Source organism: Enhydra lutris, unplaced genomic scaffold (assembly GCF_002288905.1).
Source record: "Enhydra lutris kenyoni isolate GAN:26980312 unplaced genomic scaffold, ASM228890v2 scaffoldscaffold21, whole genome shotgun sequence".
NCBI classification, from domain to species: domain Eukaryota; kingdom Metazoa; phylum Chordata; class Mammalia; order Carnivora; family Mustelidae; genus Enhydra; species Enhydra lutris.
The window spans coordinates 34988767-35011394 of record NW_019154105.1 but is presented as its reverse complement, the minus strand read 5'-3'; the positions used below and the strand labels follow the sequence as shown (position 1 = coordinate 35011394).

The 22628-nt window shown below is 41.4% G+C and overlaps 2 protein-coding genes across 4 annotated transcripts in view; one reads left to right on the top strand and one right to left on the bottom strand.

The window, feature by feature from the left end:
• LOC111149232 (NOP2/Sun RNA methyltransferase family member 7) overlaps positions 1–12531 on the top strand; it is a 51957-nt gene extending 39426 nt beyond the window's left edge. The window contains exons 10-11 of the mRNA XM_022506181.1: positions 10298–10421; positions 11538–12531. Of these exons, the coding sequence (XP_022361889.1) occupies positions 10298–10421; positions 11538–12167 (754 nt within the window). The 3' untranslated portion in view covers positions 12168–12531. The remainder of the gene's footprint in view (positions 1–10297; positions 10422–11537) is intronic.
• A 2604-nt stretch (positions 12532–15135) lies between these two features.
• LOC111149146 (amyloid beta precursor protein binding family B member 2) overlaps positions 15136–22628 on the bottom strand; it is a 312250-nt gene continuing 304757 nt past the window's right edge. For all 3 annotated transcript variants that reach the window (XM_022506093.1, XM_022506091.1, XM_022506092.1), the window contains one exon: positions 15136–19026. In XM_022506093.1, coding sequence (XP_022361801.1) covers positions 18859–19026 — 168 coding nt within the window. In that variant the 3' untranslated portion in view covers positions 15136–18858. The remainder of the gene's footprint in view (positions 19027–22628) is intronic.

Below are 22628 nucleotides of genomic sequence, written 5' to 3'. Positions count from 1 at the left end.
ATTCTGACCTCTGTGAGGTGATATCTCATTGTAGTTTCGATTTGCATCTCCCTGATGATGAATGATGGTGAGGATCTTTTCATGTGTCTGGCCATCTGGATGCTTTCTTTGGAGAAGTGTCTGTTCATGTTCTCTGCTCATTTTTAAATTGAATTATTTGGATTCAGGGTGTTGAGTTTTATAAGTTCTTTGTGTAATCTTGGATGCTAACCCTTTACTGAATATGTCATTGGCATATATCTTCACCCGTTCCTCAGGCTGCCCTTTAGTTTTGTTGATTGTCTCCTTTGCTGTGCAGAGGCTTTTATTTTGATGTAGTCCCAATAGTTTGTTTTTGCTTTTGTTTTCCTTGACTTAGGAGATCTATCTAGAAAAAACTTGCTACACCTGATGTCAGAGAAATTAATGCCTGTACTCTTTTCTAGGATTTTTATGGTTTCAAGGTCTCACAGTTAGGTCTTTAATCCATTTTGAATTTATTTTTGTGTCTGGCGTAAGAAAGTGGTCCGGTTTCATTCTTTTGCATGTTGCTGTCCAGTTTTCCCAACACCATTTGTTGAAGAGACTATCTTTTTCCCATTGGCTCTTCTTTCCTGCTTTGCCAAAGAGAAATTGTCCATAAAATTGTGAGTTTATTTCTGGATTTACTATTCTGTTCTGTTGACTTATGTGTCTGTTTTTGTGCCAGTACCATACTGTTTTGATAACTACAGCTTTGTAATAGAGCTTGAAGTCTGGAATTGTGGTGCCTCCAGTTTATTTTTTTTTTTTTTTTTTTCTTTTTTTTCTTTTTCCTTTTCAAGATTGCTGTACCTGTTTGGGGTCTTTTGTGGGTCCCTACAAATTTTGGGATTGTTTGTTCTAGTTCTGTGAAAAACGCTGTTGGTATTTTGATAGGAATTGCATTAAACGTGTAGAATGCTTTGGGTAGTATAGATATTTTAACAATATTTGTTCTTCCAATCCATGAGCATAGTATATCTTTCTGTTTCTTTGTATCATCTTCAATTTCTTTTATCGGTCAGGTTTCTGTAGTTTTCAGAGTACAGTTCTTTCACCTCTTTGGTTGGGTTTATTCTGAGGCATCATTTTTGGTGCAATTGTAAATGGGATCAATTCCTTGGTTTCTCTTTTTGCTGCTTCATTACTGGTGTATAGAAATGTAACAGGTTTCTGTATACTGATTTTGTATCCTGTGACTTGACTGAATTCATGTATCAGTTCTAGAAGTTTTTTGGTAGTCTTGTTGGTTTTCTATACATAGTAGTATGTCATCTGTAAATAGTGAAGGTTTTACTTCTTCCTTGCTGATTTGGATGCCTTTTATGTTGTCATTGTTGTCTGATTGCTGTGGCTAGGACTTCTAGTGCTATGTTGAATAAAAGTGGTGAGAGTGCACATCCTTGTCTTATTTCTGACTTTAGGGGAAAAGATTCTCAGTTTTTATGGCCTTTATTATGTTGAGGTGTGTTCCCTCTAAACCTGCCTTGTTGAGGGTTTTTATCATGAATGGATGTTGTATTTGGCAAATGCTTTTTCTTTTCTTTTCTTTTTCAGTGTGAGGCTTGAACTTATAACCCTGAGATCAAGACCTGAACTGAGACCAAGAGTCAGATGCTTAACCAGCTGAATGACCCAGGGACCCCCTCAAATGCTTTTTCTGCATCTATTGAAATGATCATACGGTTCTTATCCTTTCTCATCTTGATGTGACGTATCACACTGGTTGATCTGGGAACACTGAACCACTCTTACAACCCAGGCATAAATCCCACTTGATCGTCATCAATAATTTTTAAGATATATTATTGGATTTGATTTGCTGGTATTTTGTTGAGAATTTTTGCATCTATATTCCTCAGCGATACTGACCTCTAGGTCTCTCTTTCTGTGACATCTTTATCTGGTTTTGGCATCAGGGTAACACTGGCCTCGTAGAATGAGTTTGGAAGTTTTCCTTCCTCCTGTATTTTTTGAAATAGGTTAAGAAGAATAGGTATTAACTCTTCTTAGATGTTGGGTAGAATTCCTGTGGGACGCTACTTGGTCCTGGACTTTCGTTTGATGGGAGCTTTTTGATTACTGATTCAATTTCTTTGCTGGCAATTGGTCTGTTCAAATTTTCTATTTCTTCCTGTTTCCATTTTGGTAGATTATATGTTTCTAGGAATTTATCCATTTCTCCCACGTTGTCCAATTTGTTGGCATAAAGTTTTCCATAAAGTTTTTCTCTTATAAAAGATTTTATTTATTTGACAGAAAGAGAGAGATCACAAGTAGGCAGAGAGGCAGACAGAGAGAGGCGGGGAAGCAGGCTCCCTGCTGAGCAGAGAGCCGGGTGAGGGGCTCCATCCCAGGACCCTGAGATCATGACCTGAGCCAAAGGCAGAGGCTTAATCACTGAGCCACCCAGGCACCCCAAGATTCTTCTGATTCTTGAGGCAGGCCTGTATTACTATTAACTTCCCTCTTAGAACTGCTTTTGCTGGGTCCTGAAGGTTTTGAACAATTATGTTTTCATTTTTATTTCTTTTCATGTTTTTCTTTTAAATTTTTTCTTTTATTTCTTAGATGAACAATCTATTGTTTAGTAGCATGTTATTTAACCTCCATGTATTTGTGGTCTTTCCACATTTTTTCTTGTGGTTGACTTCTAAGAAGTTTCATAGCACTGTGTTGAGAAAAGGTGTACAGTATTACTTCATTCTTTTTGAATTTGTTGAGGCCTGTTCTGTGGCCTGGAGAACGTTCCATGTGCACTTGAAAGGAATGTGTATTCTGCTGTTTTAGAGTGGGCTGTTCGGAGTATTTCTGTTAGTCCATCTGGTCCATTGTGTCATTCAAAGCCATTATTTCCTTGTTGACTTTATGTTTAGATGATCTCTCCATTGATGTGAGTGGGGTGTTAAAGTCGCTACTATTATTGCATTATTATGAATTGGTTCCTTTAAGTTTGTTATTAACTGTTTTATGCATTTGGGTGCTCCCATGTTGGGTGCATAAACATTTATAAATGTTACCTCTTATTGGATTGTCCCCTTGATAATTATATAGTGTCCTCCTTTGTTGTTACAGTCTTTGTTTTAAAGTCTATTTCGTCTGAGCTAAGTATTGCGACTCTACCTTTCTTTGACACCATTTACATGACAAATGTTTCTCTATCTCCTCACTCTCAGTCTGCAGATGTGTTTAGGTCTGAAATGACTCTCTAATAGGCAGCATCCAGATGGGTTTTGTTTTTTTATCCATTCTGTCACCCTACGTCTTCTGATTGGTGCATTTAGTACATTTACATTCAAAGTAATTATTGATAGATATGTATTTATTGCCATTGTATTGCTTGTTTTGTGGTTGTTTCTGAAGATTTTCTCTGATCTTTTCTTGTTGTTCTCTCTTTCATGGATTGCTGGTTTTCTTTAGTGATATATTTGGATTTCTTCCTCTTTATTCTTTGCCCGTTTATTTGTGGTTACCATCAGGTTTGTACATAACATCTACATATGGCAGTCTCTATTAAGTTGATGGTTATCTAAGTTTGAACTCATTCTTTACTTTTCTCTTCACCATGTTCTAGCTATATGGTGTCATACTTTACATCCTTCTATTTTCTGAGTTCCTTGACTGATTTTTTTTTTTTTTTACAGAAGTATTCATTTTGGCTGCTCTTGTGTTTCCTACCTTCATACTGTCATTTTGGTCTTTCCTTTCTGCTCAAAGAGTCCTCTTTATTTCTTGCAGGGCTGGCATAGTGGTCATGAACTCCTTTAGTTTTTGTTTGTCTGGGAAATTCATTATCTCTCCTATTCCAAATGATAGCCTTGCTGGATAGAGTATTCTTGCCTGCAGGTTTTTTCCGCTTAGCACTTTGAATATATCATGCCACTTTTTTTCTGGATTGGAAAGTTTCTAATGAAAAAAATCCACTGATAGTCTTATGGGGTTTCCATTGTATGTAACTGTCTTCTTTTGTCTTGTTGCTTTTAATATTTTTTCCTTATCACTATATTTTGCCATTTTAATTATAATATGTCTTGGTGGGGTACCTGGCTGGCTCACACATGAGACTCTTGATTTTAGGGTTGTGAGCTTGAACCCAATGTTGGGTGTGGAGCCTACTTAAAATTAAAAAATCAATATGTCTTGGTGTGGATCTGCTTTTGTTGATTTTGTTGGGGGCTCTCTGTGCCTCCTGGATCTGGATATCTTTTTCCTTCCCCAGATGAGTGAAGTTTTTAGCTATTGCCTCTTCAATTTTCTGCCCCCTTATCTCTGTCTTCCTCTTCCGGGACCCCTATAATAAGAATGCTGTCACAAGGGAGCGCCTGGGTGGCTCAGTCATTAAGTGTCTGCCTTTGGCTCAAGTCATGATCTCAGGGTCCTGGAATCGAGCACCGCATCAGACTCCCTGCTCAGAAGGAAGCCTGCTTCTCCCACTCACACTCCCCTTGCTTGGTGTTCCCTTTATTGCTGTGTCTCTCTCTGTTAAGTAAATAAATAAAATCTTAAAAAAAAAAAAAAAAAGGAATGCTATTACATTTGATGGAGTCACTGAATTCCCTAAGTCTATTCTTGTTTTGCATAATTCTTTTTTTCTCTCTTTTGTTCAGTTTGATTTTCTAGGTCATTAATTTGTTCCTGTGCTTCTTCCAGCCTGCTGTCCATTCCATCAAGCATGTATCTCATTTCGTTTATTAAGACCTTTATCTCTGCTATGTTACTCTTTATCTCTGTGTTAATGGTCTCACTGATGTCTTCCCCTCTTTTCTCAAGTCTAGTATCTTTGTGATCATCGCTTTATTATTATCTTATTTTGGGGGTTCCATTTGTTTATGGATCTCCTGATTACTCTGCAGAGGAGTTAAGATGGGAGGGAACTTCAGCATCACTACCTTCCCAGACAGCAAAAGCTTCAAAGCATGTGCAAGATAGTGCAGTCACTGCTTCCTGGGAAGGTATGAACTGTGGGCTGTGAGTCCTGGCCTTGGGCAGTCAGGATAATGGAGCAACAACCACTTTCCTAAGCCTGAGTGAGGCAAGATGTACCAGTACAGATTGTGAAACAGGGTTCAGGATTTCTCCTCTCATAACTGAGAGACCAGAGGTCTGTACCCTTAGCCCACTCCTCCAGTGGGTCAATGATCATCACCATTCTGGCTGCTTGGAAGGGTTTAACCAGAGTGACTCATGTAGTGATTTATGCTGGAGCAGCTGGTGAGAGCTGTCTCCCTTTGCATTCTGTCTCCCAGCATAGCCTGGGGAAGATGGACCAAGCTTTGTGAGGGTGAGAGCCTGTCTCAGAACCTGGTCCCATGGGGTGAGTTCAGATGGGCAAGGAGGGAACAGTGGGCTGAGGAGAAGAGAAGGTGGGGATGCAACATCATTCCAAGACATTCTAGGCTTAACGGCCCACCTTAGCGAGACTCCCATATGAGCAAGAGGCTGAGGTAAGCCCACAGTTGGGCTCTCCAGGTCCATCCTGGCAGCAGGGTATGGGCCATTATAGCAAACCAGTGTTTTTCCCAAGAAGAACTTTGTAGAGCCACAAATTCCTAATTCTTCAGCTAGCTCTCTCCCATCTAAATGTCTGGGCCTCCAGTTCCACAGTGGGATGGTTGGAGTGTGGCCACAGGGCAGAGTCCAGCCGGAACGGGTATGCACTGCTGCCTATGGCTCCTGAGAGGCAGAAGCTCATTTGCATTTCCGGTTGAACTTCAGCAAATGGCTAAATATTCAGAAACAGGGCTTCCCTGACTTGGCACCATCATTCAGGAACTCATGTCCCAGCCCAAGGCCACACCTACCACAGGACACTTTTTTTTTTTTTTAAAGAGAGAGAGAGAGAGATCACAGGTAGGCAGAGAGGCATGCACAGAGAGGGGGAAGCAGGCTCCCAGCTGAGCAGAGAGCCCAACATGGGGCTCGATCCCAGAACCCTGAGATCATGACCTGGGCCGAAGGCAGAGGCTTAACCCACTGAGCCACCCAGGTGCCCCTACCACAGGACACTTTTAGGGCTTCAGGTGTATTGTGCTCCTGACACTTGGCCACATGATCTGCATGCCTGGTCTCAGTGAAAATGGCCACATGTTCCTACTTTCAGCAGCTGAAGAAAAGCTCACAGTCATACTTGGTGCTCACATAGACAAGTGGCTCTAAGTGGTTCTGGAAAGCCTTGCCAACTAAAGAAGTTGCAGAATGACATGGAGCCAGCAGGACCATAGGGCGACCACTGACTCAGAGAGATTGAAGGCCTGTGACTGACGAATGCCTGGCCTGCGCTGAGGGCCCCAGCCCCCCTCTCAAGCATGATTAGTGCTTTAAATTCTCAATCACAAGTGTTACTTACATCTGTTTCACTTAGATGTCCAGCTGTTGGCTGGGATATGGGCCAGTCTTCTGGGAAAGCCCACACTGAGCCTGAGGCAAGGGTGACTGGAAAGGACAGTTCTTCCACTGGGGGAGGGAGCAGGGTTTGTTCTAATCAAGTTAGGTTGTGAGTGTCAGCCCTGTGCTTATGCTGAGGGGCAGGGGAGGGAAATGATGGAAGCCAATTCCTTTGAGCAAAGAACCTCCCCACTCTGTGTTCCAGGCACTCTGCAGATCGCTGTTTCCACACCGTATGTCTGCGGGCTGTTTGCCTACCATCCCTCCAAAAGCAGTCCCAATGTCCTCCAAGCTCTCCCAGACCCAAGCATGCTGACCTTTAAAACTCCACGGTTTAAGCCCTGCTGGTTAGAAGAACTCACAAAACTCCCCTCTCCCTTTTCAAGTGCATTGCTATGGGGATTCGTCTTTCCTGTGTGTTCTCTGTGGTAGTGTATCTCTTGCTGGAGACCCCGGATCTCTTCCCACTGCAGTTGCACAACCTATTTCTCTTCCAAGCTGAGTCTCCACACTTCCTACATTCTTCAGTGTGGCCTTTTCTCTACCTTGAGTTGTGGAGTTTTTCTGCCAGTCTTCAGATCAAGTTCTGGGGTATTTAGGATGATTTGATAGTTATTAAGTTGTATGCATGGGACATGGTGAGCCTAGGCTCCTCCTACTCTGCTGCCCATCTTCCAAAAACTCGCGTAGGTCTGGGTTTAAAAAGGGTTCATGTGATTAGGTCAGGTCCACCCCGATAATAGGCATAGCTTAAGGTTAACTAATTTGAGACCTTAATTACATCTGCAAAATTCCCTTTCCCGGGTGTCTTGTTTTCCTGGGCTGCACGATAAATTATCCCAAACCTGGTGACTTGTAACAAGAGAAATTTATTTTCTCACAGTTTTGGAGACCAAAAGTCCAAATGTCAAGGTGTTGGCAGGTTGGTTGGCTTCTGGAGCCTCTGAGGGAGAATCTGCTTTATGCCTCCCAGCTTCTGGTGTTGTTAGCCATCTTTGGTGTCCTTGGCTTGTAGCTGTGTCACTCTTTGTCTCCATCTTCACATGGCCCTCTTCCCCTGTGTATCTCTGTATCTGCCATACTTATAGGAACACCAATATTGAATTTAGGGTCTACTCCACTCCAGTATCACCTCATCTTAACTAATGATATCTGCAAAGACCCCATTTCCCAAATAAGGTCACATTCTGGGTTTTGGGTCAGCATAAAATTTTGGAGGAACACTATTTAACCCCTAACAGTCCACTGTGGCTCCCTAAAATTGATGTCTGTCTCATGCATGAAATACATCCAACTCCCCCCAATATCCTCAAGTCCTCACCCATTCCAGGATCAACTCTAAATCCCAAATCTCATTTAAATATCAACTCCACAGATTCCAAATGTGATCATCTAAGTTAGGTATGTGTGAGACTGGGTATTAATTTATTATTTGAAGAAATGGCCTATAAGCTAGGGTTTAGAAATAATTTTGTTATGTGGGGACAATTTCTATAAGGTAACTTGACCAATCTTAATTAGGATTATTATTACCATTAGGAAAGACAGCATATATAGCTAAGATACATCACATGTATCAAATACTTACTGGATATTTATTATATACCAGTCACTCTTGTAGGTGCTAGAAATATATTATAAATTAAGACTGACAAAATCTCAACCTTCATATTTATATTATGGAACTAAATATGTTCTAAATTGGTAAGTAATCATTATTTTCAGAGAGTATTCTTTATCTTATGTGAATAATTTTTTTTTTGATGATTTCTATTTGTGCAGAGCACATATATGAATAGGCCTCAGAAATGCAACTTGTAGGTTATAAGGTCAGTGAGAGGAATGACTGGCTCTCTTGCCTTTAGAACCTACATGGCTATTATATTTCAGTTTAGTTCAACATAAACATTTATTAAGAAGCACCATTTGCATCACTCTTTGACATGTCATTTGAGGTCATGTGTGTCTGCCTGTATCCTAAGTGACCTCTACATCCCCTTATTCAGCTTATGTCCCAGCCACATAGAAATACTTGCTGTACCCTGAACACATTTTTAAAAATTATTTTTTAAATTTAATTTAAAATGTAATTTAAAATAAATTAAAATAAATTTAAATTAAATTATATTAAATTACATACAGTGCAATACTAGTTTCTGGAGTTCTGGAGAATTCATCAAATCATCACTTACATACAACATTCAGGGCCAATCATAACAAGTGCCATCCTTAATACCCATGGGCTAGATGAGTGCATCTAGCCCATCCCCCACCACCTCCCTCCATCAACGCTCAGTTTGTTCTCTATTGTTGAGTCTCTTATTTTTTCTCTCCTTTTTACCCCCTTCCCATATGTTCATCTATTTTCTTTCTTAAATTTCACATACGAGTGAGATCGTACAGTATTTGTCTTTCTCTGACTTATTTCACTTAATATAATACCCTCTAGCTCCATCCATGTCCTTGCAAATGGCAAGACTTCATTCTTTTTGATGGCTGAGTAATATTCCATCATGTACATAAACCATTTTCTTTTCCCATTCATGTCAATGGATGTTTGGGCTCTCTCCATAGTCTGGCTGTTGCTGATAACACTGTTATAAACATCAGGGTGCATGTATCCCTTCGAATTTGTACTTTTATATTCTTTGGGTAAATATCTAGTAGTGCAGTTGCTGGATCGGAGGGTGTGAACACACCTTTTTATGACACACTTGTGCTTTTGTTCATGTTCTTCTTTCTGCCTAGAAAGTTTATGTTGTTGGAAACTTACTCATTCTTCAAGACACAGCACCAGTGCTACTTCTGCACAGTCTTCATATCTGCTATCCCATGGCCAGAGTTAATTGTACCTTATTCTATATTCCTACATAATTTGGCTCAGCATTCTTATTGGGTCTTCTTTATATTATCATAAACTGATTAGTTTCTCCAACTACACTGTGAACTATTTAAGAGAATTAATATTTTATGTGCACATATTTGCACATAGTAGGCAAATAGTGAATGAATAAATATACATTTTAAATGGTTTTAAATCACTAAATTCTATACCCAAAACTAATATTACACTGTTAACTAACTGGAATTTAAATAAAGACTTGAAAAAAAAAAAACAGTGCTAAATTTCAAAATACACAGAAATTATTAACAAGAGTTCCTGATACCTTAATTTATATGGAAAAATGTTCATTGCTTTTATTAGTTATATTTTAATTATAAAAGCATGGGAATATAAGAATTATTATTTATGAGTGAACCATTTACTATTGAATGAAATTAAATAGTAAATAGTAAATATAAAAATACAAAAACCAAAATGTTATTTTACACATAATAGTGATTAGAAATTGTGTTTCTGGCACAAAATCTTTTCTTCGTTATCCATTTTCTTGAGTACTGTGTAATAAATCCATTATACTCAAAAAGTGGTTGGGAAGAATAATATAGTTAAAACGATAGGCCATTTTTATATTGTAATTGTGCCAAAAGTAATCAAAAGAAGAAAGTCATACTCCTTGTATTTTGACAACATGTGAAAGTAAAGGATTTTTTTCTATTATACCTTTGTAATTACTATCCATGTTTACCTGTTTTGATAATGGAAGTCTTTTTGTTACCATATTAGCAACCTGGAAAGAAGTTTTTGATTTGCGGGAAGGTTGATATTCTTGGCATAGCTGTTCAAAGATTGAAGCACTGGGAAACAAAATAATGAACTAACATGAAATATTAGAGCTTGTAATTTATAATATTGTTCTGCTTTGGCATTTTATTCTTATTTGGAACTTTTGTTTACATGATTAGATTATGATTAGAAAACATAATAGAAGAGAAACTGTTGCAATTTACAGTCTCTCAATTGGCAGACAAGCCATTCTAACCATTTCCTGTTTGTTCACATCTATTGCAGGCTTAGTCCTCCTGTCCTTCCACTGTGCTCCTTAAAGGAAATACAACTGTCTACTGATAAATTTTTCAGAATGGAACCATCTGGAATTACCAACGGTTGTTTTCTTTCTGTTCTAACAAGGGAGGTAAGGGGGAAGAACTCCAGTCCATGTCATATGTTGGAATTAAGAAACAACAAACCTTATAAAGAAGAACCTAGGTACTTTGTGAACATTTTGTAATGGTGAGGCTTATGAATACCCACCATTTGCATCGACATGGATGGGACTGTGAGGAGATTGTGCTGAGCGAAATACGACAAGCAGAGAAAGACATTTATCATATGGCTTCACTCGAATGTGGAACATGAGGAATAGCACAGAGGACCACAGGGGAAGGGAGGGAAAACTGAACGGGAAGAAATCAGAGAGGGAGACAAACCATGAGAGACTCTGGACTTCAGGAAACAAATGAGGGGTACAGAGGGGAGGGGGGGGGGGGGAAGGGGTAAGCAGGTGATGGGCATTAAGGAGGGCACGTGTTGTGATGAGCACCGTGTGTTATACGCAACTAATAAATTGTTGAACAACACGACATCAAAAACTAATGATGTACTATATGCTGGCTAGAAAGAGTTACTACTATGTGGCACAAATCCCTATTTTTTTTTAAAGTGTATTTATTTATTTAGTAAACTCCACACCTAACATGGAGCTCGAACCCATGACCCTGAGAGCAAGAGTTGCATACTCTTCTGACTTAGACAGCCAGGCACCCCCAAATCCCTATTTTTTTTTTTAATCATTTTTTAAAAATTTATTTTCAGCATAACAGTATTCATTGTTTTTGTACCACACCCAGTGCTCCATGCAATCCGTGCCCTCTCTAATACCCACCACCTGGTTCCCCCGACCTCCCACCCCCAAATCCCTATTTTTATCTTTCTATTCCTCCTGAGCTTTCCTCCCTTGCCTGCTCTCCACCCCCACTTTCTAGGCACTTTGCCAACATCTAGTTCCTCTTAGCTCACATGGAAGAAATAAGTTCTAGAATTTCCTTTTTTCTATCAGATTTACAAATGGGGAACTTTACCAAAAAAGTCATTTGCTGAGGTTAATGGGATGTATTCAGGACTAAGGCCTAAAAACCATTTCTTTTATAGTAATAAAGGTACTCGATTATTTTTCCTGAAACTGAAACATTTGTGGTGTACACAGCAACAGTTAGCTCCGACATTTAGTAACTGCTTCTTTTAATTGCAGCGGGACCCATCGGAGACAGTGTCTGTGAAAGACGTTTTGGCCCGCGCTGCAGCAAAGGGTCTGCTGGATGGAATTGAGTTGGGTAAATCTTCAAAACGGGAGAAGAAGAAGAAAAAATCAAAAATATCACTGCCGAAAGCTCCCACCAATGACAATAATAGCATCCAAATGAAAATCACTGAGTTCCTGAATCGAGAAACTAATGTAAATGCTAATCGGTCAGAGATACTAACAACAAAAACATCTCTTCCACAGAAAAATGCAACTTCAGGGGGCTCCTCCTTGCAGGTCAGAAAACCCAGCAAGCCTGCCACCAACCCCTTAGTGCCTACGTTTATGAAGAACACAGCTCACCCCAGACCACACGAACGGCAGACAAACTTCCTAAGACCTCGCCCAGAAGGCAGAGTGATTGCACTGAAACCTATAGAGATTGTTTTGCCTCCAGTAATGTTGCCATTTTCAAGTCCCCAGGGGATCAAATCTCAGATACCAACTCAACATTTTTACTATCATTGGGTTGCACCCAAGACTGGCTACTTTCCCTCACCAGCAATAACCAGAAGAGGGGAAAAGCCTAAGGAAAACTCACCTTCCTCCCTACTCAGGCATCCTCGACCATGGCTTTGACTGTCTGGATTTTTTTTCAGGGGTCAAGAGCAGTTGATTTTTGTTTTGGAAGTCTGATATATCTCTGAAGGTTAGATAACCCTACACAAGATACTCACCCTTTGGGTCACTTAGTGTCTTCTACATGTGATATTACCTTCAAGAGAATGAAGACAAGTGAGAAACAATAATGTAGGTGATTCAACAAAAAGCCGAAGTCCTGTATTTCAACAGCTCAGTGCTGATCTGTGCTAGAACGTCCGGCTGCAGACCCAGGACCAGCTGTTAGAACTTGTCTTCCTCTTGCTAACTTTTAGTTGGGACTCGGGACACCATTTTAAGGGAAGTGGCAACAATTTTCTCCTGAAGGGAAACACGGCCTTATAACAGACTCAAGGCGGCTTGTGAAGAAAGCGCAGAGAGGGAAAAGACGCCGGCCCCTCGCACTGACTTTAGCTTGCTTTTCCGTATCTGTTCAGTTGTGGTTTGACATTTTCAATTACTATGGAGGTCGATTTTTTCCCTTAAGTATCAAAATATTCTTAAACACAGGATGGCACGAGTTTTTGTGATGTGACTGAGACTGAGTCGGAGTGGGAAGAGCGGGAGGTTCTGAAGTTCCTGGTGTGGGTAGTTCAGCTCCTTGCTCGTTATTACCAGAGCGAGAAGTTTCTCGTCGGGGGAGCTTCCAGGATCCCGAGCAGAAGGAACATCGCCCACTATCCCTGCTGACCGCACCAGATACGGTTGTAAAAAAGGGACTGTACACAGGCTGCCATCTAAGTAGTAGTAATTCTGAGGAAGAGGCAAACCTGCTGAATACAAGTGACACCGGTTACTGAAGAAATCCATAAAAATGTCTGATTCTGTTCCAAGATCAGGTGAAACGGTAGAATCTACAAGTCATTCCGAATGGTACGTGGTAATCAAACTTTGGTAAATAATTTCTGATGCGCAATTAAAATACATTGTAGCGCTACGTTAACTATATTAAAAGTCAACTCACCTTGAATGTATTATCAATTGCCTACCAAGAATTGGTATGATTATCATTTCTGGGTCTATTGATTCTTTTTTCATCATGGAAACAGAAATTGTTTGACATTGAATCAAATAAGTTACAAGTATGAAAACTATTGTTTAAAAATGTTCATAAACACATTAAGTTTGAATATAAAGTTCTATTTTCAGAATCCAGTTGTGTTGTACAGTGTTATGTAAATTCCTAAATTTTCAATTCAGGTGGCATGATTTCACGAGAACATTATCCTCTTCAAGATGAATTTTTAGGCATATTTTTTGATCTAATATTCGAGTCTTTCTCACTTGAAGTGAGGATAAACAAAATGGTGAATTTCATTTTAGTAGGAATAAAACTTTATTTTTGCTGGAAATTCACATTTATCAGAATGTGTCAGTGAAGAAAGGAAACAAGCTTTTATATCCTTGAACTTCTATTTTAAATCCCCAAAGAATTCTCTAATTATGAATCTCAAAAAGTGCAGAAATGTTTTAAATGCCCAGCTTAATTTACTGATTTCAAAAATTAAAAACGATAGAGCTCTTTGTTTCAAAAATAAGGTCTTTCAGCGTACTCCCTGCTGTCTGGCTCTGAACGCTCCAGGCCTTGAGACACTCGATAGACGAGCGCAGCTGAATTGAACTTCGTTGGGTCAACGGCTGGTATTTTATTGCTGGTATTTTATTCCTGGAATCGCTTATCCCTCCTGCCCTCTTCTTCTGCCCCAGGCTGAAAAGCATCCCATTGTCCAAAATTAGCAGGTCTGAGATATTTACTTTTCTGAGATGTTATAAAAACTCTCACTGTGGAGGAATAGTTCAGGATATTTTTCTGAAAAGCTTGTGATTCACGTCGTTATCACAACTTAAGCCCCTTATTTTCGGTATTTCATAGCACGCATCTTGTCACCGTACTTCTCTTTAGAAATATATGGAGATTTTGAAAGATTCATTAAGCCTGTAGTGTTCTTCTTCGAGGGTCTTCTAAGAAGGACGTGATCAATTAAGTACTTTTGTAGAGTAAACAAAGGAAAAAGACTTTGGACAAACATGCAAGAAGGAGAATATTGATTACACTCGTATTTCCCATTCTTGAACTTCTTAAGGTGCTGCGAAAATCTAAAATAATGAACTTACTGGTAGATTTTCAATAGCAAATTTGATCTGAAATTACTTACCACTAATATAATACCCGAAACCGAAATGAAATTTTGTTCCTTCAGAGTAACTGCCTTTGATGGAATAAGAAACTGGGATGAGGCAGTGGGTGGTGGCAGTTATGCAAGATGAACCCCCAAAATGGGTACACACTCTAAATTCCACTTATCTTCGTTATGTCTGACAGTTAAACTAGCCCAGATCTAACTGGCTTTTCTGGTCACCTTGATTTTGGATTTAGTGCCTGTACAACTTTATTCTTCGTCCTCTTTAAAAAAAAAAAAAAAAAGATTTTATTAGAGCGAGCAAGTGCGTGTACAACCAGGGGGAACAGGAGAGGGAGAAAGGGAGCCCAGTGCAGGGCTGGATCCCAGAACCCCGGAATCATGAGCTGAGCCAAAGGCAGCCATCTTGAATGTATTATTGACTTAACGACTGAGCCACCCAGATGCCCCTGTTTTTCATTCTTTGACGTCAGGTTCTTAAAAGGAACGAAAGCCGGACTACCTTCATATGAGGACTGCTTACACAAGTCTTGAGTTGGTGACTAAGGACGCCAGCTGTCCTCCCTTATGACCAGATAAGGGCAGTGTGATAAATTATCCAAAACTTAAAGCTGCTTTCTAGTTCATACCAGGTGACAAGCTGCAGTAACAATCTTCAGAGCAGAATCATTACCAAAATGATTTGTAATTTGAGGTAAGAATCATCTGAAGAGAAAACGACTAGCGTGGAGACACTACACTTGCATTTCCACTCCTGGGGCTACAGGACTGAGAGGTCAGAGAAACGAGCCAGACATTTTGTGCAGCTAAGTTTATTCTCACAACATAGTACATTAAAATGTGTAAAAGTGGTCGACAGCAAACAGGGCAGAAAGCAAAAGCAAATGTTCTTTCGGGATAAACAAGCTGCTTTGGATGGCAGGGAGTGCTGTCACGGATAAACCGCGAGCGCAATCTTCTCTCGGAAGCTGAAGTAAATTAAACTGCATTTTCCTGGCTGTGTAACACACATGTCAGCTGTGTATTAGGTTAAGGAAGTCTGGCAAACTAGAGAGCTAATGGTTTTACGAGTCAGATTGTGCTAGAATCGGTTGGGGATATGTTTTTCATGTTGTTTGTGAAATCTTGAATTTGTGTTGTGATGCTTAAGGAAACTAGAGTGTCCTACAAGAAAAGGAGGAAAGATTTCGGGTTTTCTAGTAAGTGACCTTGTGTAGAATTGTCTTGCCAATCTCCGTCATAAAATCAGAGTGGATTTTTTAAAAAGTAGCTGTGCCAATAGTTTATCACGAAGAACTGACTTGAATGGAAATGGTTCTATTGTCCCTTCATGCAATCAGACAGACACAAACAGAAAATAAGGGTCCTAAGTAGCTAGGGGTGATCTTCTATCCGGGTGGAAACAAAGGGCTTGTGGACATGTGTCTTCCAGGTGAGATCACATGGGCTGTGAAGGATATAAAAACAAAGCACCAAGCGGTGCTTTTCGATTTGCAAAGCAAAGTTTTTGCCACAGGCGTGTCGGCTGTTCCCCTTGATGCCGCCAAGGAGCACAGAGATGAGGTGGCAAGTCTGCGTCTATCTAGCTGCTTTTAAAAAATAAAAGGACCTTTAAGCATTTTTGCCATTTCTTCTACATATTCCAATAAAAATGTGACTACAAATCATTACAAAACCACCTCTGAGGCGATGCAGAGTTCACTGAGATTACTCAGGCCTGGATACACTGGGAGAGAGTATCCAGTAAAGAGAATACATTAACACAATAATGCAGTATATTTCAGTAAAAATAGAATAAATAAAATAAAAATATTTCAAGCCGTATTTAACAGGTTAGTTAAAACAATGGTAAGACGGACGGGGCCTAGCGGACACGGCCGCCAGTTTACCGCGTCGCAGGTCGACAGAAGATGCATAGATAACTCCCGTGTCACCACAGCGTCAGGGGTGGGGGGGGACACCGCGCCCTCTCACGGAGAAACACACGCACACCGTCACACGTACTTTTTGGCCATGGCAGAAAGTGTCTGAACGCTCTGGTTAACGTAATGAATTTCACAAAATTAACTGCATTTAGGACGCAAAGCTGTTTTCAGAACTGAGTATCTGCAGGAAAGTTTTCAGTTATGTAAAGGCTGTTGTTCATCTTGACGCACCCTATGATTGCATATATCAAGCAGATTGCTACTTAAAGCTAGCTCAGTATTCTTGACCCTGAAGACAAACAAAGGTATGCCTTAAAAAATGAACAGAGGGCTCTGGTAGAGATATCCAATATAAAAGTGGGTGACTTATTCAGAATTTTTATCGCACTAAAACCTTTCACTGTGGAGGTCGAGATGAAAGATCATTGTGACTCAATTTTGAACAGCTTTTCAAAGGGCACAGTAAGGACTTTCTTATGGCAATAATTTCTTATGATGGCACTGGTTACTTCAGATAGGATAGCATTAGGCTGGTGAGAAGTGGGATTCATTTCTAGGGTGGCATCTTTTTTGTCATAACACTACAGCGCTAGCGAGCAGTTCCAGAATTCTGAGGGAACAGAGGCAGGAGGCCTCCGACGCCATCATGTTCTCCGGTGGCTAAGTACCGCTGGTTAGGACTATCTCTACCACAAGTAACACCACCTCAGGAAAGTCTCGGAAGTTGAACAGGCTGTATGGCATGTAGGATCCTGTTCTCTACAACATGATTGAGGCACACTGAAGGGAGAGAGGCCCGGACTGAGAGGATGACGGTTTTATGATTAAGACCGCTGTGTGAGGAACTTGGATATACTCCCTTCCTTCTACAGGGAATTCTAAGGTTTCCTGACAGGGACTGGATAAGCCCAGAGTAGTTGTGGAGAGAACTCTCCTCACTGATGCAGGAGCAGCATGACTTACAACAGAGCGGGGAAGCGTGGGTTCTCGTCCCAGCTCTCGCACAAACTTCTGAGGGATCTTAGGCTACGTGACTGAGCCTCTTCGTACTTTATATATACATTTTTATTTCTCAAATGTGTTTAGTACCTTTCTCTACCTCCTAAGGCTCAAATGGGATAAGACTGTGGAAACCGTTTTAACAAGTACATCACGGTGGATAAACAAAGTGTTACTTTTTATAACTGGATGTTTAAAAATGTTAATTTTGACATTAAAAAGTAAATAAGACTAATTTTTAGATTGGTCTCCTTAGCAACTTCCTTTTAAGACAACAATGTCAACAAGAGTCTAAATCTGTGCATCTTTATAGGTGAGAAAAGAGAAGCCGGAAAATGCTATTTTGGGGAAACTCGTTAAGCAGTCCATTGTTGCTATGTATTTTTTGCTCTGATATGAAATTTCTAACTCTTGAAAAAAATATAAATTTAAAAATAGATCTAGTAAAGTTCAACAAATTCTAATATTAAATACAGAAATTCAGAAAGGTTCAATTTAATGTACTTTGTTGCCATGGACAATACGTGATGGACAGATGGCTTTCTGGGCAAAAAGCATGAGGGTAAGACTGAGCAGGATACAGAGTCCTAGCAGACCGTCTCGCTGGGATGACCAAACATAATAACGTGGTGGTGGAGATCCCAAATATAAATGACATTTCCTCAACTCCAAATTGCATATTGGCTAATTATCAAACTAAGGGTGAAAGGCGTATGAGGAATATTTCGTTTTACTGTTGTTTATGTAGAGAATGGCTGTAGTGAACTATAATTCTCTAGCTGCATTGTACAATATAAGGCAGAAGTTTGAAATATGTCCCACCCGAAATGCATTATGATTTTCTTTCACCTTTCTTTTTTTTTTTTTAAATAATCGGTCTAAAAACCATCTAGAAAGAAAGGCTACTTTTTGTTCGATTTTAATCTCCCCAATTTGGTTTGTTTTTCAATTCTGAAGTTTCGCTTTTCCCCCAACATCCCGCAAACAGCTGTAGACATGAAATGGTGTCCGTGTGTCAAAGAGCTCGTCAAGGAAAGCTGCCAGTTGGTTTCTGTACTGATGCCAACAGCCGATGTTGTCAACCAAAAGGTTCAATTTTGTGAAAGACCAGAACAAAACCTCATCATCCTATTTTTACAGCAATTCAATGGTATCTGGTATGCAGCGGCTACTCCAATGTCCGAAACAGGGCAAGGTGCTGTAGGACTTAAACACTGCTCGTGACAGATCCAGTCAAGAAGACCATGAAACTAACTCGGGCGTCGTTCACTCCAAGGACCCAGCATTAGCTCACCAGGGGGGTGTGTGGCCACATTCTTCTCTGTGTCTGTGAAGTAATGTTCACGGTATTTACAGTAAGAAAAAGACCTTCCACTGCTCGCGATGTATCTGACTGATAGCAAAAAAAATTAGTCATGCTTCTTTTCATATCACATGATGGTGGCAAGACGAAAGAACATGCTTGTCTAACACTGTTTGGTTAAGGGTAAATTCTCTGAAGACAAAGCATCGGCAACTGACTGGAAGGCCAGGTATCGGTTCATCTTCTTTAGTGTAGCTATTCAACCTTCAGGTACGTATTCCAGAATCCTTTAACATATGCAGCTATGGTGTCTCTGTGACAGGGCGTTTCTGTTTCAAAGTGTCAATGAGAGATAAGACCCCCCGTTTTACATTGGTTGTGACTCTTCTGGTCACTGAGTCTGCTGGCGGAGGAGGTGGTCGAACTTTCTGGGAAGGCGGCCTGGCTACCAAGCACTTCTGATACCGTAGCTGAAATAAAACAAAAGTTCGTTTTACGGTTGTTAATGATGTGTCATCCCTTCTCTTTTTTTTTTTTTTTTTTTTTTTTGACGAGAGAGATCACAAGTAGGCAGAGAGGCAGGCAGAGAGAGAAAGGGGGGAAAGCAGGCTCCCTGCTGAGCAGAAAGCCCCGATATGGGGCTTGATCCCAGGACCCTGGGATCTTGACCCGAGCCGCAGGCAGAAGCTCAACCCACTGAGCCACCCAGGTGCCCCCATCCCTTCTCTTTTAATTTACCAATACACTTGCTTCCAAAATGTAATGACCTAGCCCCTAAACATAAACCCAAGAGTTCATTTCTTACTGTGGGTATTTGAAACGTTCTTAAAAGATCATTAGGTTTGGGGCATGGGGGTGGCTCAGTCAGTTAAGCACCCGACTCTCGACCTCAGCTCAGGTCTTGATCTCAGGGCTGTGAGATCGAGCCCCGCATCGGGCTCCATGCTGGGCCTGGAGCCTACTTGTAAAAACAGATCATTTGGCTCAACAAACGTGCTGTGGCTTTTGCCATCCACCTCCACCCTCGACTTGTTCTCTTTCTGGATTGGCTGTAGTTTATATAACAGTCAAAGAGCTAACGAAAAGGAAAATGATGGGGAGAGAAAATGTTCAAGTTTTGTCGGAGACAGGTACAACTCCGTACAGTGAGGTGAGTGCTCATGGCTGACTGGGAGCCAGCACGGTAGGAAGGGACAGTCTGAATCTAGGCTCCGTCACTCATGTCACTTGTATGACCCCAGCAAGGTATTCCGTCTCTCAGCCTTAGCTCCTTCCATGTGAGATGGCACAAAACTGGGACCTTTACAGAGGGTGTTACGATTAAGGAATTCTTGCAGAATGCTGAAAACAGGCCTAGCCGCTCTGAAGGTCTTCATAAATGTTTGTTCCCCTTCCTGTTTTCTGCTTTAATAAGAATGATGTGTAAAGATTTCAGGAGACATTTTATCTGCAAGTCTAAATTCTAATGGATTTTAAAATTTTAAGTAATCTCTATACCCAATGCGGGGCTCAAACTCACGACCCCAAGTTCAAGAGTTGCACGCTCCACCAACCGAGCCAGCCATAAGCTCCTAAATCCTAATGGATTTTAAAATGTCCATTAGCACTACTGGCACCACAAACAGTTTCTCTCCTTCAGAAATATAACACAACCCACCCGCTTTTATATTAATGGAAAGATAAGTAATTCTTCAAAATTAGGTAAGAAGATTAAAATTTACCAAATACAGTTTTTCCTAATCCTAGCACTTTAAAATAATTAATTCCATGGCTGATTTTTTAAAAAGACTCTACTTACATATCAATAGGTTCTTTACTGTAGTGTGAAACAGGCTGAGGCTTCCCCAGGGGAAGCAGACATAGACGATCTTTGGGAAGGACTCGGCCCCTTTCAACCCAGTCATCCAAGAAAGGATTGCTCCCGCTGCCTCCGTGTGAGCTAGCTTGCTAGTCTGCATCACAACCCAGACACACACCTGCCAAGCACAGATCTGCACACAGGCAGGGGGGCCGTCACAGGGATGACGGCCTAGGTCATCATGGACTAGGAATCTCTAAAGGGAGGTGTGTCCAGCATGAGCCGACACCGCACATGATGAATTTCATGAAGGCTCCCGCTTTCCTCCTGGATTTCACCAAAATATCTTCAGTGGGGCCTATGCCACACAGCTGCAAAAGATGTCTAATGATTAAGGAGAGCCCAGAGCGCGTGTCAGCACCAAAGGCATTTTATTTATTTTTTTTTAAGATTTTATTTGTTTGTCAGAGAGAGAGTGCACAAGTAGGCAAAGTGGCAGGGAGAGGCAGAGAGAGAAGCAGGCTCCCTGCTGAGCAAGGAGCCCGATGTGGGACTCGATCCCAGGATACTGGGATCATGACCTGAGCCGGAGACAGCGGTTTAACCCACTGAGCCACCCAGGTGTGAGGGTGGCTTTTTAGAGGGTGTGAGTTACTCATGAGCGACAGTTCACAGAGATTCCTGCAGATCTGACTCTGGAAGAAAGCCACTGAGTCACAAATGCTGGGTGTGTAGGGAAGGGTGTAGGGAAGGGTGTGATGTTCTTAGTGCACCTTAAACTGGACCGGCTGGGCCGCTTCAGCTGGTCTCCCTATTACAACTAAAATCGTAAGCAAATGCGTAAAAATGGTTTCTCAGAAAGAAAATGACTCTGGGAATCCGAAAACAAACTAACTAGTGATAAAGCTAATTATTTGTCACCAGCATTTAAAATGTACAATTAAGACTGAAAGCCATTCATTTTATGACTAAAACCATCTGTTATGATCCTTGTTCAGTTTCAGGAAACACCTAAACAGCCACCCGCCATCTTTGCTTGACTGGATGCTTCCATTTCCTACTGTCTTCCTTCCATCTCCATCTCCCATGCTGGCTCCGGGGGTTCCTCTGGACCCCTCTGCCTGCTCTGCCCTTGCCACCCCCACCACCCACACCCTGCCGTCACTGCAGGCGGGTCCGAGTTCTTAGCCTCCCAGCTCCACAGCACTTGACAGAGGTCTGCGGTCAGAGGACTCCGGCTGGTGAGCCCAGGGTACCAGCTCCTCCCCCTCTTCCTCCCTCCCCCCCTCTCCATTCATAGGTGTCCTTTAAGGGGAAAGTCAGTGGGCTCCCTTTCCTTGTGCCTCACCTTGGCCACCTAGAGCCCACCTCATCCTCTGCTCTCATTCTTCACCAGCAACTGTGTGTTCACGACACACACACGACAGAGAACTCTCGCAACCTCCCTCAACGCCAATGTTCCTCTTGGACTCTTACCATCTGGCTAGTCTTGAGTCACCATGACCCAATGAGGAGGCTAAACCCTAGCCCTACGCTCTTTATCTACCATAAGACTTTGCCCCAACTGTATATATGACCCCCATTTCTTTTTTTTTAAGGATTTCATTTATTTGGGAGAGGGAGCAGACCCCCTGCTGAGCAGGGACCCGTGCCCCCCCCACCGACGCAGGACCTGATCGCAGGACCCTGGGATCATGACACGAACTGAAGGGTGACACTTAACCGACTGAGCCCTTATGACCGCCATTCCAATCCAGCTTGGCTAGCTAATTTCCCTCAGTCTAAAAAAATGTGCGAATCCGCCCACCCCCATCCATAAAACGAGAAACAAACCCCCTTACTGTTGTGCTTCGAGCTACTGCTTCCCTGTCAGGCCATGGTCAGCTTTCGGGGTCTCTGCCTCTTTTTCCTCCCAGCCACTTCTCGGTCCAGTGTGGTCTTACACTTTTACTTATAGCATATTTGATACACAACAGAAGTTTGGATTTTGGTTTATGGGTCTCCCCCTTCCATCTTGGTCCTACTCGAACTTCCTACAGTCCAGCCCCTAAACGGTGGGTTCAATTAAATGAAGAACAGGTGCTTTAAATTCAGTATTGCTCATCCCTGGCTGGGCGATTCTCTATGACATCCCAACTCATCTGCTCTTGTTCCCTCCGCTGCCACGCTCCTGGTTTAGAACCATGGAAACTCTCATGTGGACCGGTATGAGGCTTCCTGCCTGAGCTCCCCACACCAGCCCTGCCCTTTCAAACCCGTCCCCTCCTTTGGTTT